At 44.8% G+C, this 18,080-nt stretch overlaps 2 protein-coding genes across 2 annotated transcripts; both read left to right on the forward strand.

Annotated features, from left to right (window-relative positions):
• The first annotated feature begins 6,053 nt into the window (after positions 1-6,053).
• Positions 6,054-13,977, forward strand: mkrn1 (makorin, ring finger protein, 1). Its single transcript, XM_083691718.1, has 8 exons — positions 6,054-6,177; positions 7,006-7,137; positions 10,714-10,931; positions 11,698-11,921; positions 12,218-12,432; positions 12,687-12,797; positions 13,084-13,228; positions 13,727-13,977. Exons 1-8 carry the CDS (start codon positions 6,104-6,106, stop codon positions 13,937-13,939), a joined length of 1,332 nt encoding a protein of 443 aa, XP_083547844.1. The 5' UTR covers positions 6,054-6,103; the 3' UTR covers positions 13,940-13,977.
• Positions 13,978-16,366: 2,389 nt separating this feature from the next.
• On the forward strand, positions 16,367-17,563 carry tmem121b (transmembrane protein 121B; the record flags this gene model as incomplete). Its single annotated transcript, XM_083691904.1, has 1 exon — positions 16,367-17,563. The coding sequence occupies one exon, from the start codon at positions 16,367-16,369 to the stop codon at positions 17,561-17,563; it is 1,197 nt and encodes a 398-aa protein (XP_083548030.1).
• Positions 17,564-18,080: the final 517 nt, after the last annotated feature.

Consider the following 18,080-nt stretch of genomic DNA (forward strand, 5'->3'; position numbering starts at 1 on the left):
AACATGCCTTAAGACCCTGTGGCAATGCGTATTAGTAGTACTGATGACGTTATTGGAACTCGACCAAATTAGTGAGCTGTCACTCAGGGGTAATGAAGACCTGCAGCCATTGGATAGACCCCAGCATAACTCTGCCACAGCAATATGCTAATGGATGTCAAAGTGAGCAGCGTCCACATCATCTAATGTGGTAAAAGTCAGGAACTTTTGAAAATCTGTTTTGGTTTGACCCAGTATGAATGTCCACACATGACCTCACACCTGCACCACCACACCTGTGGAACCTGTGGTTGATAAGTTCCGTCTCCTTGGGTGACAGTGTGTGTGTGTGTGTGTGTGTTTTTGGTCTCCAAGCAGATCTGCTATGGTGTGTAATCTCTCCTCTGAATAGGGCAGGTGAGTGTGATTGAGATTCTGACACTGGGTATTACACACACACACGCGCACGCACGCACGCACGCACGCACGCACGCACACACACATACACTCACACACAGGCACACACACATACACACACACAAACACACACACACACACACACACAAACTCTCCCTCTCCTTATGGAACCCTACCTGGGAGAGATGCTTTTCCTTCTCTCTGTCGTGTGTGTTCTTCACTGAGTCAGAGTATAATGAAGACAAATCGCCCCACCATTTAAAGCAAATGAATCACTCTTTGCACTGGCAGACGTAGGCGACGAAAGCAGTTTTCTTTTACATGTTTGGCCTGCACACTCTAACTGGGGGCTGTCTCTCGCAATAACTGTCTTCCTCTGTCCTTGTTTGTGGCCCAGAAGCCTGCTAGGCTTTACATTTCTTTGCATTCAGAAGTGGGAGAGAAACCAGTGATGGCCCAAGCCGGGCTTACGTAAACACTCCAACCACTGCAATGTGTGTGATGAATTCGAAACTGACTTAGATCGGAGCGACAAAACAATCCAAGTCATGTCACTTTCTGTAAACATCACACCGTTTCCGTTCCCCAGTTTCATCCCCCTCTGTATGCCATCAATAACACTTGTCGTCTAAATAGTGAACTGGCGGCGTCTTACTTTGTAGTGTTTAGTGTTTGGTTATTACAGATGAGACATCCGTATATAACACAATTATAACCTGGGAATCACATTTGAATATACCAGTCAATCAATCAATCCAAAAATCAATCAGACTATATTTGTTGAGCACACTTCATACCAAACTGTAACACAACGTGCTTTAAGTCAGGAGTCATAAGCAGACCTCCGGAGTAGGAAAGATCATTTTGATGAGAGTGAGCAAAAGCATACAGTAGGATAGTCTTCATAAGCCCCAATTTGTGCGGCACTCTTAAAAGGCCTTTGAAGAAGATAGTAGCTCATGACTCTATGAAGCGTACAGCTTTGAGTAATCCTACAAAGCTCTCTACATGTCTGTGTCTGTCTGCACCCTGGTCCCTCTCAAAGAGGACCGTTGATTCTGAAGGCTTAGTAACCTGGAGAGCCATTCTACCCTCGAACTCCACGTGTTTCCATGTGCGGTGTGTGTGTGTGTGTGTGTGTGTGTGTGTGTGTGTGTGTGTGTGTGTGTGTGTGTACCGGGGCTCAAACTACTAAGGCATACAAGTCTGCACTCTACCTGGAGAGCCATTCTACCCTCTAACTCCACGTGTTACCATGTGCGGTGTGTGCGTGCGTGCGTGCGTGTTTGTGTGTGTGTGTGTGTGTGTGTGTGCGTGTGTGTGTGTGTTGTACAGGCGCTCAAACTATTAAGGCATACACAAGTCTGCACTCTGCATCACCAAACTGCAAACTGTGTGGGCCCGGTGGCGACTTCTTCTGGCGATCTCTAGTGTCCCAACAGGGCTCTGAAGAGAGCCGCGGTATTCTCAAACAACCTGGAGAGTATCCACCCCTATGTCTGTGAAGAGGCAGCACTCAGATAGATTAGCGAGGACAGAATAATGACTTTATGACACAAGCATATGCAAACCCCTCCATGAAAAAGGCAGGGCAAACACAGATACACGGTCGCTATGGATACCAAACCGGAACGCGGAGAGTGTTTGAGCAGGGAAGTGGTGAAAGCCTGAACAATGCAACGCGCAGTGTTTTCATGTCACCCATCAAAACAGAGGCTCTTTTAAAATTAAATCGGAAATGGTGACATCACATCAACACAATGATTGTGATGGTGGGAAGATCACCTGTCTAAATCTCAAAGGGCAACATTTCGTCTTTGTATTTGCCCTTCTTATTCCTGTAATCCTTTATTATTGGGAAGAAAACTGTTTTTTATTGACTTATAAAGGGCTCCAAGCAACGAAGGGCCCCAATTAGAATGAACTAATTTAAGATTGCTGTAGCAAAAAGGTTGATGACTCACTGTGAGTAGAACCGTCTCTCCCTATACCTGTACGCAGACTAGGTGCTGCGCGTAGGGCCTCCGACCACTAGGTGGACCCGACTAAAAGCAAAAAATATACATATAGAAGGGGGAGGGGATTGGGGGATGTGGTGCGAGGTCCCAAATGTTTTCTCGCTTAGGGCCCGGCACTGACTGTGAGTAAACTCATTTGAATACTATTTGGATTTCTGAGGATGAGGTTTGTTGAGGATCTGATTGTGAGAGTATGTGGATTCGATTGTTCTGTTTGAAAGTGACATTTTTGAAAACCCAAAGTACTGTATGAACTTTGTTTGTGTTGATTAAGGGCAAACCGCACTCAATACAATTGGGGAGGCATAAGTATTTCCCAGACGTGTTTGTTTTGGTTAGCAGGAAACACTGCTGCTAAGAAAGAATGACTGTTCAAAGATACACTACACCATCTACACCATCTACCTATACAACAATGGCTGCTCACATTTAAAGGACATCTCCACAGCAAGACTGCTAAAAGGGGTTAAGAGGGGCTAAGTCCTCTACTGTGGAAAATGTCAACCAGTCACCAATAACATCCATGGATTGATCAATGATCTATTTGCCTATTGTATGTATTTTGATCTTAAATCATGTTCATTATCTTCCAGTACTTGTGTCAGATCGCCAGATGGGTGGGAAGGGGGGTTTAAATTCAATACGTTCAATTGCTGAAATGTATTTTAATTGAAATACCAATAAAAAAATGTGTTTGTTTTCATCACTACTGCTGTCGACACACTCCTACAGTCTTACAGGGCATTTCAGATGCCTCCCTGGTATCCTGCTGTATGGTAGCCAATCATGAACTCATCCTCTCCTTGTTCTTCGCCTTCACAACACGGTAGGCTGCGGCTCTCTGCTCCCGTCGCCTAGCAACCACATATGTGTTCTCAGGACACCGATTGCAATTCTGGCACAGTTTTTGGGCAGCTTGAAAAAAGCTTTGAAATCTGGTTGCTGAAGGGAATGTCAATAATCAGCCGTATGGGCTATCATTATACTACTCATTTATTTGGAATTAGGAAAGGAGAAAGGTTTTAATTAGGAAAAGAGAAAGCAAATAAACATATTATTCTCTCTTACATACTATACATATATTCAATTAACATCCAGTGACCATGTCCATGTCCACGCCATATAAAATAATTACTAAACAGTACACTTTGCACAATATGAGGGGCCCTAGTTGTTGCCTATAATGTTCTCAAAACTGTCATTAAACTGCCATAGATTTACTGCACTCTGAAAACAAACATTGTTGGTCAATTCATGAGAACTTTACGCAAATCTCCCTGTGTTGCAAAAGGAGTACACTTGACCACATTATTTCAAACTCATGGTTGTGGATATGGTGAGGTGTGTGTGTGTGTGTGTGTGTGTGTGTGTGTGTGTGTGTGTGTGTGTGTGTGTGTGTGTGTGTGTGTGTGTGAGAGAGAGAGAGAGAGAGAGAGAGAGAGAGAGAGATGTTTGGGTCACAATATGCTGATTTCAGGGCAGGACACTGTCAATTAATGCACTCTTCAAAACAAGCCCTGATATCCCACTCTCCAACAGGATCCAGGGCCCAGTATTTCAAAACCTTTAACCTGTAATCAAATGTTTTGCTATTCAGGATCAGAATGATTTGGCTGATCATTGTGATCCAGATAACACAAGATCAAGATCACAGAATCTGGATTTATCAGCCTCTATCTTGCCATCTACTGAAAGACATATGTGAACTACATGAAGATAGGTAGCACAGACAAAAAAATACATCTTGCATGTCACTTGTAAGTAAATGTATTCACTTATCTGCATCCACACATTGACATAATTCAACATCCACTGGATAACTCACACAACATTAAATACTATTACTAAACTGTATTTACGATGTATATTATTTTTCCCCAATATCTTCACCTTATTTTATTGGTTATAGTGACGTTCACCTTCAAAATCCACCTTGAATCCACCCTTCAGGTGGGATCAAGATAATCACTACTTTTGAATTTTGAAATACGCAAAAACAACATTCAACCTTGATTAAAGGTCAGATTGGATTACCAAAGCTGAATGATCGGAATCAAAGTTTTCTGTTTTTATATACCCAATTCTATGATTTACTCTAACCCAATCCGATTGCCGAAATCCGATCAGCTAAGATTTGAAATACTGGGCTCAGGAGAGAGTTAGGGAGAAGAGGCTTGGAGCTCTCAGACTGGTGCCGTCATCATCAGCTCGGTGCTGAGTTGGGTTTGGGCTCAGCATGTGGGCATGCTAATCAGACCCAATCAGAAAGCTGCTAGCGTCTCTCACTCCGGGAGAGGAGCGGTGTCTCTAATTAGCTCTGGAACATTAACGAGGTGTCAGTGTCATTCGGAGGTGGCGTATTAATTGCAGACCGGAAAAAAGCCATGAGTGGTACTGATTCACACACAAACATACTTGGGCGCACACACACACACACACACACACACACACACACACACACACACACACACACACACACACACACACACACACTCCATCTCAATAAAAGTACAATAAATGCACTCTGCTCCCACCATAGTGAAGTTATAAATGGAGTAGCAGCATGTCATAATGCGCCTCATATTTCACTGATGGTCTGGGTGGTATTGCTGTGCAGCCATGACTACACATTATTGCGTCACAGCAGAGTTTAAATTCCACATTGACTCCTTGGGGACCCTAAATACAATGGGCTGCATGTTTTTATTGTTATGGTATATTGTTATTTCTACTACCTAGCACTTCCAGGTAAACTGTCATTTGAACCCTTTATTATACATTGTGTTCAATGACTAGAAAATAATAGTGAATGTATTATAGGATGTTAGTGACCTCCAGTGGTGAAACAAAAGTATTACCAGTACTCCAGTACTCCTCTCACCCACCCAGACACAGCAGGTGCATCCCCTAATAAGAGACATTTGGAATTAATGTGATGTACTAGTATCACAAATGTACTACCTGCATCTTTTGTGTGTTTGTTTTTGCCAAATAACTTAATGGATGTAAATTGATAATGATAAACCACAACCTTCTTTCTTTCTTTCTTTCTTTCTTTCTCTCTCTCTCTCTCTCTCTCTCTCTCTCTCTCTCTCTCTCTCTCTCTCTCTCTCTCTCTCTCTCTCTCTCTCTCTCTCTCTCTCCTCACCCCAAGCAGTTTCTGGTGAATTCCAAATTGCTTGTAATTCACTGTGAGCACTTTTGAAACACAATCTTTAAATGTTAAAACTAAACGCAGTGTCCAGACAATAAAAACATGATGGAGTCTCTCTCCAGAGCCACCCACAAACATCGGTAGGTCAATATCATATCAACAGTTTACGATGTGTAGCGTGGCCAGGGGACATTCAACCTTCCCTACATGACATCGCTAACATCATTAACAACAAACACTGTTTTTGTTTTTAGTTTTTTATTGATGTTAACATGAGATAGAATGATAATTCATTTACGAAAGAGGGTGTCACAGTGAGCTTTGTGAAGTCTTTATGACTTCCCAGACTATGTCTTTTATGACACATTTATGACCTCATAAAAGGTGGTATCGTTATTTGTAGAAAGCTGCTCCAGAGTGCCTCCTGGTGGCGGAGGCATTTCACACTCGTTCACGTCTCCGCTTCCGAACATTCCCGATTCGGAGCGCGGCTCTCCGGAAGATCCGGGTGCTGGGGCTTTCAACATAAACAGCAATGGCGGAGGCAGCAGCAGCATCTACAGCGGCTCCAGCAATAACAGGAGGCTGGACCAAACACGTAACTTGCAGGTAAGACAATACTCAAGAAGACACTTATCCGTACTCACTTTGACGTCGTTTACCGTTTGAGACCGAATCGCCGTTGATTCGGTCCTTGGTGAGAGACTGACAACGGCGTCTTTTGTGCTGTCGGGGAGCTGTGTTGTTTGTTGTGATAGAGTCACTACCGCCGCGGAACGACAGACAGCTGGTTCGTCGGGACACAACGTTAGCTCGCCGTTCCCCCCCCGACGCTCCCAAGTCAACTAGGGCTTTGCAAACATCCGTAATGGTGAACAACAACAACAACAAAAGAGCCGTATGTAAACGCTGTATGAAAGCCCCGGCGAACGCTGAAACTGGAAATAGAAGCGCTACACTGACTGACAAGTTCATAACACTGAAATGAGGACATCTCAATAAGTCAACATTCATCGACTAAACGGCCCACATCGTCGCGTTATAACGACCGACACCACCAGCTGTTAGAACTTGTGTTGGGCTGGTTGTCATATTGTTACGGTCGCATTCCGAGCGGAAGACATTGGGTTAACTCCAGCTGGACGGTAGGCTTACTATTACTTTGCAGCTGATGCAGAGAAAACACACATTTGTTTTTTCAGGAACTAAAAAAAAAAATGTCTGTGTGTTGTCATAGACACTCGGAAAGGGAATTGGCTACTATGTGTGGCCATTTTCCTGTGTGCAAAATTTGTAATTTAGATAAAAGCAACATTTTGTTCAATAGTCCACTGAATATCAGTGTTGGCTTGTGATTGTAATTAAGTCCCAATACAGTGCTGTGACCTAATTTCAACTGAGAAGATACCAACTTTTGGTTGTTGTTGTTATTTGCAGGTATTTCATGCATGGGCTTTGCAAAGAAGGGAGCAACTGTCGATATTCCCATGACCTCACCAGCAGCAAACCAGAAGCCATGATTTGCAAGTTCTTTCAGAAAGGAAACTGTGTGTTTGGGGACCGTTGCAGGTAAACTTTATGACACTTGAATATGCCTTGAGTGTGCTCTGTAAAAGGAACGTAAGATGTCTGTTTTATGGCAGTAGGCCTCTGTCTTCTGTGTGAGTGAGTGGTGCCTGTTGCCCAATTGCCTCTTTGGCTCAAAGTCAAAAGCCCACCCACTGATGTTTTCTAAATATTACATTTAAGGTGTCATATATCCTTATGAGCTAACACCCTTCGATTAGTATCAGAGCATTAGTTTTGAGTGACCCCATGACAATGTTGTTGGCAAGGCTTCTGAGAATCGTGACACCAGAGCACGCCGGTTCCTAGTAATGTCAACATGTTATTCACATTCGTATTCCTGGGCCAGCCACCAGAGAGAGGTCATGATGGCCCTAGTGACAGGTTACCATGACCCACCACCTCAAACACTCATATTTGCATTGTTCTGGGGAGCATGTTAAACTGCCTTGAGTGTCTGTTACCGTGGAAACGAATGTTCCATATTTTCTTTTTGGGCTGTGTGATGTTGTCAAGCAAGGCCATGACAATTTCAGTTAATTTTTGTAAAAATTATGAGCTAGGTGAGGTAGGCGTAGGCAGAGTCATAGATACCATCCTAAGAAGTCTCACTGAACTGACTAGAAGGCTGTAGACTTTCCATTGAGCTGAACCAGACATTAGCCAGCCACTGCAGACAATTGTCTGGTTGATATGTCTGAGTTCAAAAGCATCCCCATAGTTACCGCTGCTCCCAGGTCTACTGCAGGGGAATGTCTTTGTTAGCTGAATGTTTGATCCTCTGAAATAGTAAAAATTCATATTGAACGTTTGCCTACTGAAAGGCTATGACTTTGACTGTAGCAGTCAACCCAGTGTAGCGTGGTTGTTATTATATTGATATATACGTTCCTCTGTCCACATGATTGAGGTGCAGTGGGGAGGGTGTCCTCATTATACCCCTGATCCGTGGGGGCTCTGCAGCCTCCGCTAAGAGCCCAGAGAATGGGCCCCTCTGTGGGGGCTTTATTATGGAAGAACCCTGTCAGGCTGTAGTGAGGCCCTATTGTGGTGCTCTGTTTCTCTTTCTGCAGCTCCCAGGCCAGACGGAGCGCACTGCAGCCTGCATGGCAATTGCATAACCCTCTGTGTCTCTCTTTCTCTAAGTCCCTCTCCCCCCCCCCCCCCCCCCTCCCCCCCTCCCCTCCCATCCCTCTCTGTCGCTTTTACCGGGTTCACTCGGTTCATTCCGCCATTCTGCAGCAGCAGCGCTTTCCTCTGTCATTTATTTATGCGCACCTCAAAGCCCCCCCCCCCCCCTCCCGTCTTGTTTGCCCAATGCTTGAGTGGGTTTCTAAGGCCACCGTGGGGGCTAGCAGTGGGCTCTGGGAATGCTTGGGAATGCGGAGGCGGTCCGAGGAAAGATAAGGGGAATTTCTTCCATGCTATGGCATGGCAGCCCTCTCTCTCTGGCTGTCTGTGAGCATTAGTCATCCTGTACTGTGGCTGTGTGGAGAGGGTCTTGTTTTTCCTATAAAGGCCGTCCACAATGATTTGGTAACGTACTGTAATGAAATCAAACTAAATCTAGGACATCACATGCAAGAAATTGGATGTGGCCAAAAATAGTTGGTATTTTTAAAGCCCATATGGTTGTTTATCAGACTAGAGGCTGTTTTTGTTTTTAGTTTTTGTTTTTTCATTTGTCACCTTATGACAAAATGATGACCTCGTCAATCATTCACCATGCCAGTGGTTTGACGTCCTGCGACTCAAGAAGTGTCAAGTAACAAGTAAAAATTCTGACAAGTCGAAGTTGAATTTTGTAAAACAAAAGTAGGCTTAGTCGCACATTGATGGTGATGTACAGCATAATCACAGATGATAACCATGGGATTAGCCTAGTCTGTTTCTCTTTCCAGTGACATTTAAATGGAGTCCCTCATTGCTGGTAATTCAGTGTGTCACCCCCCCTGCTTTATTAAACGGTGCTCTGGCAGCTTCTTGGAGAGATATGGGACCTGAGTTCCCTCTTCTAACTATAGAGTTTCTCTTCTTCATAAAACATCTTGTTCTCAGTAGCCGTTGCAGGGCAGAGAATGTAGTTTCAGTTGAGTTGATATTCTAAGTAGGTGTGTGAGGGTATTGTAGACGGATTCGGTGGCAACAGCCATGTGATTTTAAATGTGGCTGATACACAGACAGTGATAATTGTTTTGATTACTATAAGCTTCACCTCTTGAAATGGAAATGGTGTGGTCATGGATTCATTGTTCGTAATCGCATAATGCGCTGTGTGTAGAATCTGTAAAAGGTCTACTAGCAGTTTAGTGTTGCTGTTCAGTATTTGTACAAGTGCATTGAGTTTAAGTCCACATGTGTGGTTATGTCTTTACAAATGATTGGGAATGTTTCCCCGCACACACAGCCTATGGTGGGTAAGTGATTTTAGTTCCCTTTGTTATAGACCGTGGCCTATCTATGTCAGATGCCATTTATCTTCATGATGTTAACTTTGTGTTAGTTGGTCATGTGACCACGAGTGTGTAGAGCCCGCTTGATCATGTCCATAACGGTCTGAAGTTGTACTGGGAAATATATTTGTGTCTTTATTCTTAACCCAATTCTTCAGTATCAGAGGACGGCCTCATGAGAACAAATGATAACGCACCCTCCTCCGCTGGCTGTGGTTCCCACTGAGATGGAAACAACAACCCAAACAACGTTTTAGCCTTAGTCCAAACATGTTGAAATACAAGGTCAGCCTTGCATACACAGTCTCATTACTCGATAAGAATACAGTCAAAATGAAGCCATCGTCACCTCTTTTGATGAGTTGGCCACGGCCTAGTCTAGACATTTTTGGGACGCTGCTAGCTATTTCTAAAGCACCACAGCAGTGGCTTAACCTGTGAGACTTCCTACACTCCATTTGAGCTAGACTCACTTTGAAATAAAAACAACATTGTGGCTGGAAATGAAAATTGTAGTTGGGAGTGCATGTTATGCAAACAGTGCTTTATGTGAAGAAGAATAACATAAATATTGATAGCCTTGTGATTTCAGGCCTGTGTAGATTGGCTGCGAGACGGTGTAGCCTTGCTGTGGAAGTATGTGCTTTGTGTGCCTGACTCAGATATGCATGAATGGAACTGTATGCCCTTGAGAACCATGAAAGAAATGCACTGCTGATCTATAGAATAGTTACAGAATTCAGAAACAACCATTTAGCATTGTTGGACGTCTGAACACTGGTCCTCTGTGGCTCAGTTGGTAGAGCACGGCGCTAACAGCGCTTAGGTTGTGGGTTCGACTCCCGCTGGGACCGTATATACTGAAAAATGTATGCACTCACTGCAATGTAAGTTGCTTTGGATAAAAGTGTCAGCTAAATGTCATTTATTATTATTATTATATATATATGTATATGAAAGCACATATGGTTTTAAAATTCTGACCATTTTTCTATCACTTATGACACCAGGCAATCATAAATCAGAAGTTGAGAGAAAAAGATGTAGGCATATAGTTGGCAAATATCCTGAGTGATATGATGGTCATTCCAATATGTGATTCCAATTTTATCTCTTCTTGCTTCAGGTTTGAACACTCGAAACCAGCCAAGCAGGACGACCTGCAAGGACCCAAGCCGCAGATGCCGCTGCGCTCCGCCCCCCTCCCCCCCGCCAGCGCCCCAGACCCCGTGCCCAGTGGACCAGGTGGTACGGCTGACAGCCCTGAGACGCCGCTCGGCTCAGGGGCAGGGGACTGGGTCAACGCCGCAGAGTTTGTGCCAGGGCAGCCCTACTGTGGCCGGGGTGAGTGGGCTGAGCACTGCAGCGGCGCTGATATGCCAACAATGCCATCCTCTGCCAAGTCAGAGCACTGCGCGTATCTGGTTCAAGGATGAACGTAACATGTACAGTATCTGAAATTGATGGGGCCGTAACATTCTCCTATCACTTAATGTAACAAGTCTAGTTACAAGCTTTAGCCAACCTGCAGTCTCCCAAATGACAATACAATAAGCCAACCCCTGAAATCTTTCATATTCTATGTTTACAATGTTCAAGTCTGAAAAAAATGTTTTCTGACGTGGTCAGCTTTTTAAAGATGATCGTGGGTGTTATAGAGACACGGCACGTTGGCTGCCAGCCAAAATCTGGTCGAACCTTAGCATCACTTCCCCTGTACAGGTGCTGTGAGAGGCTCAGTGCAGGCTGTGTTTCTCTTAGTCTGGGATGCAGCCAAAGGCTCCCTAGCCTCACACAGAACAGAACAGGTGTTCATCTCTCTGGTACACCTCAGGAGAGCAGATTGGGAGAAACAGGCTTTGGGATGTTTCTCCCAATCTGCTCTGATGCAGTGTGTTATTATCATTTTGTTCTCATGTAGGAGTCAAGGTTTCCTAGTGTTCCTAAGTGTGTTCCTAGTGTTCTGCCCAGTCAGAAATGTGTCCATGTGGTGATTAACCGCAGGGTCATTCCAGAGAGTGCTCGATTCACTTGTTTCCTTTTCCAGTAAAAGGGTATTTCTTATCAGAAAGGCTTTAGAAAACGTGTATGTGTATGTGCGTGTGTCTAGCTGAGCCTGGGAAGGAGGAGGGGCCTGGCCTTCTCATAGAGGACATTGAGAAGGACCCAGCTGTGGAAGACAAAGAGCTGAGGAAGCAGCTGTGTCCGTACGCCGCCGTCGGCGAGTGCCGCTACGGCCTCAACTGCGCATATCTCCACGGCGACGTGTGTGACATGTGCGGCCTGCAGGTGCTCCACCCGACCGACAACGCCCAGCGGTCGGAGCATACCAAGGTAACAGACCTACACAGGCTTCACCTTGAATCGAATGCTCTCAGCCACCATACAAACTCCATTCAGGCGTCCGTTTAGTTGAACTTCTGCAGTTGGTGGTAGTAGTAAGTAGAAGTAGCCTTGGCAGTGCTTTATGTTGCCTCAGTTTTAATGTGGCCAGACACTACTAAGAGCTATAGGAAGTGGAATCTGGGGGCGAGTATCGGGAAAAACACTGCTTTGATGGGTCAGTGGTGAAGTGATTGTAGCTGATTGGTATTTCTAGTGGTTAACGGCCTTGTGTTGTCCCCCCTCAGGCTTGCATCGAAGCTCACGAGAAGGACATGGAGATTTCGTTCGCCATCCAGCGCAGCAAGGACATGATGTGCGGCGTGTGCATGGAGGTGGTGTTCGAGAAGACCAACCCCAGCGAGCGTCGCTTCGGCATCCTCTCCAACTGCAACCACTGCTACTGCCTCAAGTGCATCCGCAAGTGGAGGAGCGCCAAGCAGTTTGAGAGCAAAATCATCAAGTAAGGAAGTTGTCCGGGGTGGGGGTTGGAAAAGGGATGGGAGTGGATTGCTTCTCCATTGTTGGTGTCTATGTTGTGCCTGAGCACTTTGTTGTTTCTTTTGAAGTCCTTAGCTATGTTGCTGTACAAAATGGCACCGGGTTTGTTTGCAATGGCTTTTTCTTTCCAGTTTAATTCGTGTTTCATGTGAACACATTAAATGTTTGGAGAGATGTTTTTACCTTCTACCTTCTTAAATCTCTGCTTCTCCGCAGGTCCTGCCCAGAGTGTCGGATCACGTCCAATTTCGTCATCCCAAGCGAGTACTGGGTGGAGGACAAGGAGGACAAGCAGAAACTCATCCAGAAATACAAGGACGGCATGGGGTACAGATTATTGGATTCATTGTCTGACGCTGTGAATTAAAAGCCTGTTATAAACTCAATGCAAATTCCTCTCTCAAACTACCACTTTAGTAAATGAGACCTCCTTTTGATTGATGAAGAGCTCTTTAGACAAATATCAGCCACTCAAATCCAGAGCTTTCGATCACTCCTCGTTTAGCTTCAGCGGGATTGATGCAGTAGCATGTCCCAGCTGGTTGGTGGGAACTATGAGGCATTACGTTGTCTGACCTGCTGACTCCTTCCCCTGTTTTCCGTTCTTAATCAGGAGCAAAGCGTGTCGATATTTCGACGAGGGTCGTGGGACCTGCCCGTTCGGCTCAAACTGCTTCTACAAGCACGCCTTCCCTGACGGACGCCTGGAGGAGCCACAGCCCCAGAGGAGGCAAACGGGGTCCAACGGGAGGAACCGGGTAAGAACCCAGGGCAGGCGTGGGCGGAGTGGGGGGTTTATGGAGACTTGATGAATGGGAAGATGAGCCAGGTGTCATCCGTATGCTACAGGTGTTTTTAACGTTGTTGTACAAACAGCTTTAAAGGATGTAATTTTTTTCAAGCTTCCTAATGGCTTTCTAATAGTTAAAAATGACTGTTTTAATCAGTAGCGATCAGGTTTGTATGCAACTGGCCAGGGATGTTCTTGGAGAGTAACCTCAATGATTTTTGCCTCTCTATCTCTGGTGCCTGTCTCTTCAAATCGTGCCTGTGTGCAGAAACACAACCGCAATGTCTGACACTGCAATTCCATTTTTTGGGGGGGGGCGGGCTTAGACTTCTAACTGAATTGAGGTGGCAGATTCCCAACAGACTTACGCACTGCACCTTCTTTCTGTGATGTGTGGGTTACACACATCACCAGACCTCATTTAGTTTTAACAATTTCAACCCCCCCCCCCCCTTCCGTTTCCCAGAACTCGAGACGAACGCCCCTGTGGGACTTCTTCGACGAGCGGGAGAGTGGCGACTCGTTCGACAACGAGGACGAGGAGATGGTGACGTTTGAGCTGAGCGAGATGCTCCTCATGCTTCTGGCCGCCGGCACGGACGATGAGGTCACAGACTCGGAGGACGAATGGGACGTGTTTCATGAAGAGCTGGACGATATCTATGAGATTTACCTATAGCACTCCTGCCCGCTAACCTGCCCCCCCCCCCCCCCCCCACCCCCTTTCCCCACCTATACTAGACACTAGAATGGACTGTCTCGTGTGAGTGATGGACAGTAGCTTTTTCCCTGTGTTGTGGCAGTGCCTTTAAGCAGGCCATTAATAAATGAAGTAAATAAAAAGAAAAAAGACTAAGAGGCTGGTGATGCGCTCATGCTAAACAGTTTCTAGAACGCTGTCCTTGTGAATCTCTGTCCTTGTCCGGTTCCGTCTAAAAAAAAAAAAAAGAAAGAAAGAAAAAAATTTAACTAAAATAAAAAAAAAAGACAAAACAAACAAAAAGAAAAGAAAATGAGAAATAACAAAAACTTTATATAAAAATTTTAAATATTGCTCATTAAACCTTATTCAGTTTATTTGTGGGTGTGGGTTTGACTTGTATATCATCTACCCAGGTGTTGTATTATCTTGTTTTGGAGACTTTGAGGATGCACCAACCTACTCTGCACAACTACACTTGTTACTGGTGACGGCTGTATAGTGGTTCTGGAACATTCCTCTTCTCATGCACTGAATTGAATTGGGTGGAGGCAGCGGTCGGCTTCCTTTGTTCACATGCACAAAAGCACTCTTACGTTTACTTGCTTTCCCCTTCTTCCTCTGTCAAGAGTGGAATGTCGGTGAACACCTTTTTATCTCTTAAAATAGTTTTATAATGGGCCCGAGTGCACATTTTAACCGTCCTGAATTGCACCCGTTCAGGAACACCTGTGGTATCCAATGACAAGCCCTTCCTCAGAACCAAGCTTAAGTGACACTTTGTGATTTGGAATGATCAACGGCAAACAGACTTAAATGCAGAAAAGAATGAGGCTGAATGTTTCTCAGACACCTGTCTATAATTACATGTAGATATTTCTTTGTTTGCTTCAAGTGAGTAATGCATTATAAAGCCAGGCTGACAGATGCCCCTCCACAAACTAAACCTGGTCAGTTCCTGTTGAACTCTATTGGAATGCATATGTTTTTACTGAAATGTCTGTTTTCTATGGTCCAGAGTCATCCATCATAACTTGAAATTAAAGTTTATTATGAAAGTTTTGCGGCTTACGGAGTGAGTTTCATTTCTTTCTACACGTTCTGTTACTCATTGTGTTCTCAAACGGATGCATTAAATGTTATCTGTGTGTTCACGCTTGCGTACAATGGCTTGTATATGTTTTGTATCGTGCACCACTACACATTTTAACAAAAACAAATACTTTAAATGTGTTTTAGGCTATATACTGCATGGGGCCCAGAAGCAATTCTTCATGTTAGAAATGGAGAAATGGACAAGTAAACCATGAATCCTCCGACAGTGATGTATTTTGTAATCTTAAAGCCGTTTTACCTCGACACCAGGGGTGATTGACTTGGACTTACAGTATGACAGGTGATAGTGGAGTGGGCCATAAGCTTGTTTGTTACAGGTCGATATGTTCTTATCAGTGTGTAACAGCCACCATTGCATTCAGAATAGATCTATTTTTCATGTCACCAACATTAAGGCTTACCAAGGATCCCTCACATCGGAGACATAACAATTCAAGGTTGGCCTTCTCTCAAAAATGTTTTGTCCTCTTACTGAAGGTCCTCTGTCATCCAAGGCAGCAACCCAGGCGTGTTCAATGACACCTCCACCTCCACTGGGGATGTGAACTGACACAGAGGACAAGCCTCATGCTGCTGTCTTAAATTTTAATTTCTCTGTTGTCATGCTGAATGCATTTGGTCATTGAATGGATTAATGTATTAGACAATTTAAAATACAGCCAAAACATCTACTGGCAGTACATACATTAGCAACATCAAGGACACAATAAGCACACAGTCAGACTTATTTCCACTGTGGATCCTTATAGCCCCTCATTTAGGTCCCCACTATTTGCATATGGATGGGTACCATACCGTATATGAATTGTGGGTATACAGATACATACGTGGGTGAATGTGCAATCTGAAATGGTGTTGATGGATGCAGCAAGACATATTCAGGCCAGGGGTTATGGAAAAGCCTCTACTGCATATCTGAATTGGGGAGAAGGGATTTGTTTTGCATTTGTAATAGTGAATTCTAACTAGTGTCCCATGATAACTATACTGTATATCCCCATGAATTCAACAGAGCTGTTGCATTGAAAGTTACTTTGATATTTTCATAATTTGCATAACACATGATAGAGTGAAATATTACTCTAAATACCATAGTTCACTCATTACTATAGATAGTCTCTGCATCATTGTTGAAATTGGCATCACTGATAATGAGAATTCAAGAGCATTCCATTCCGATGTGTAAGAGACTCCATGCCATGGTTTGCGCGCGCCCTATCGCTCTCCACGTTGTAGCATCTATCACTAGGCTACAAGAGAAAGGAAAAAAGAGGAGAACGCGCAAATACAATGATCGCAGAAATTGGTAACGACAATCCCAAGGCCAACTATCCTCAACCCGAAGCGGTGATCTGCCTCGACTCACCAGTCTCGTCGGTCGCGGAAAACGGGCAGCTGTTCATCAGAAGCGCCTCGTCCAGAAGGGACACGCAGACATCCACCGGCAGCATCAACCCAGAGGAGAGCAGCATCAAGCCTTTGGTATCTTCAGCCGCCGCCACCGCTGCCTATATCATGACATCGGGAGAATTCATGCAGACCGCTCCCCTGTTCGTGCAGAGGTCCAGAAGGAACGTCCTGTACAAAATCCTGTGTTTTCTCCTGCTCATCTTCCAGGGCGGCATCCTGGATTTCTACCTCATAATCTTCACTGATTATTTCTGGTGTTCGTGGATAGCCACGGACCTCGTCGTGGTGTCGGGCTGGGGGATATTCTTCATGAAGAACGCCAGGAGCAAAAGGGAGAGAGCCTGTGGGTTCCATCAGAAGAGCTCCATATTCGGCTGCAACCTTGGGGAGTTCACCTACGCGTACCTAGCATGGCTTATTTACGTTATCGCTTGCACGCCTAAAGTCGTGCTCATCTTGGAGACGTCGATCCTGGACCTCATTACGCTGAAAGTTCCGTTCGGCGTCACAGGCTTTAAGATAATCATTCTGCTCTCAGCGCCTCTACTTTACTGCCTCATTAATTCCATCATCGAGGACTTAAACGGGGCGACGCGCCACCGTTCCCAAGGCTGTTTCATGAACACCTGCCTGGATCTGATCGACAGCTTCACCTTAGTGGAGATGCTTCTGAGGAACGAGATACCCACTGTCTACCTAAAATACACGGTCATTTCAGTGTATTTCATCGCCTTGGGCGTCCCAGTCCTCTGGCTCTACGAGCTGACGGCCTCGGAGATGCGCTGCCGCTGGATCTGGGCGAGGTTCTTCACCGGCGTGCTGGTCAACGCGCCCTTGCTGGTGGTCAGGTGCTTTCAAGTCTATGTTTACAAAATGCCCATATCGGTTTTAATGTTCAAGAATATGTTCTTCCTGGTTTGCAAGTGCCTGGAGCTTATCGAACAGTGTGTGACCGTGAGAGGTGTCAGGAGGTTCGCCAGCGGGAGCAACCCCGCGCAATTCTCCCACTGCGTGTCTGAGAATGATATGTGTCCTCATGGCTATGTTAACACGCTGGCCGTCACCACTCAATCGTAGACACCCTTTGTTTGTGCATGGAGTGGAAATCAAAGGAGTCGACGGTGGAATGAAAGACAAGTGTCAATAACAGCCTTATGACAATTTCTCACTTCAGTGGATTTCTCAACAGGTGCTACAGTCAAATTAGGCTATATGCACCCACAACATCTGCAGGAGGCCTCGACCTAGACCTTGCCAGACGGATTAATAACGCCAAGTTGGATATTATTGTGGAGTTGTGTTTGTTAAGTGATCTGTGAATTGAAATCATTGACATGCACTTTTTTGTGAAGCACTAAGTGAGGATTATGTTGTTGTTTTTTTGAACCTGTTAGACGAGTAGGCAATGCTAAGTGCAATATCAGAAAGCTTGTGGTTTGTTATGAGAGGAAATAATCCTAGGTATGGTCTATAAATATCGATGTAAATGTGATGTTTTTTTTAAGGATAACAGTATCGTCCGTCTACCAATCTACGTTTATTTGAAATAGGCTATCGTTTCCCAAACGACGAATAAATGAAACGTGCGTAATTT

The sequence above is a fragment of the Argentina silus genome (genome assembly GCF_951799395.1).
Source record: "Argentina silus genome assembly, chromosome: 20".
Classification (NCBI taxonomy): domain Eukaryota; kingdom Metazoa; phylum Chordata; class Actinopteri; order Argentiniformes; family Argentinidae; genus Argentina; species Argentina silus.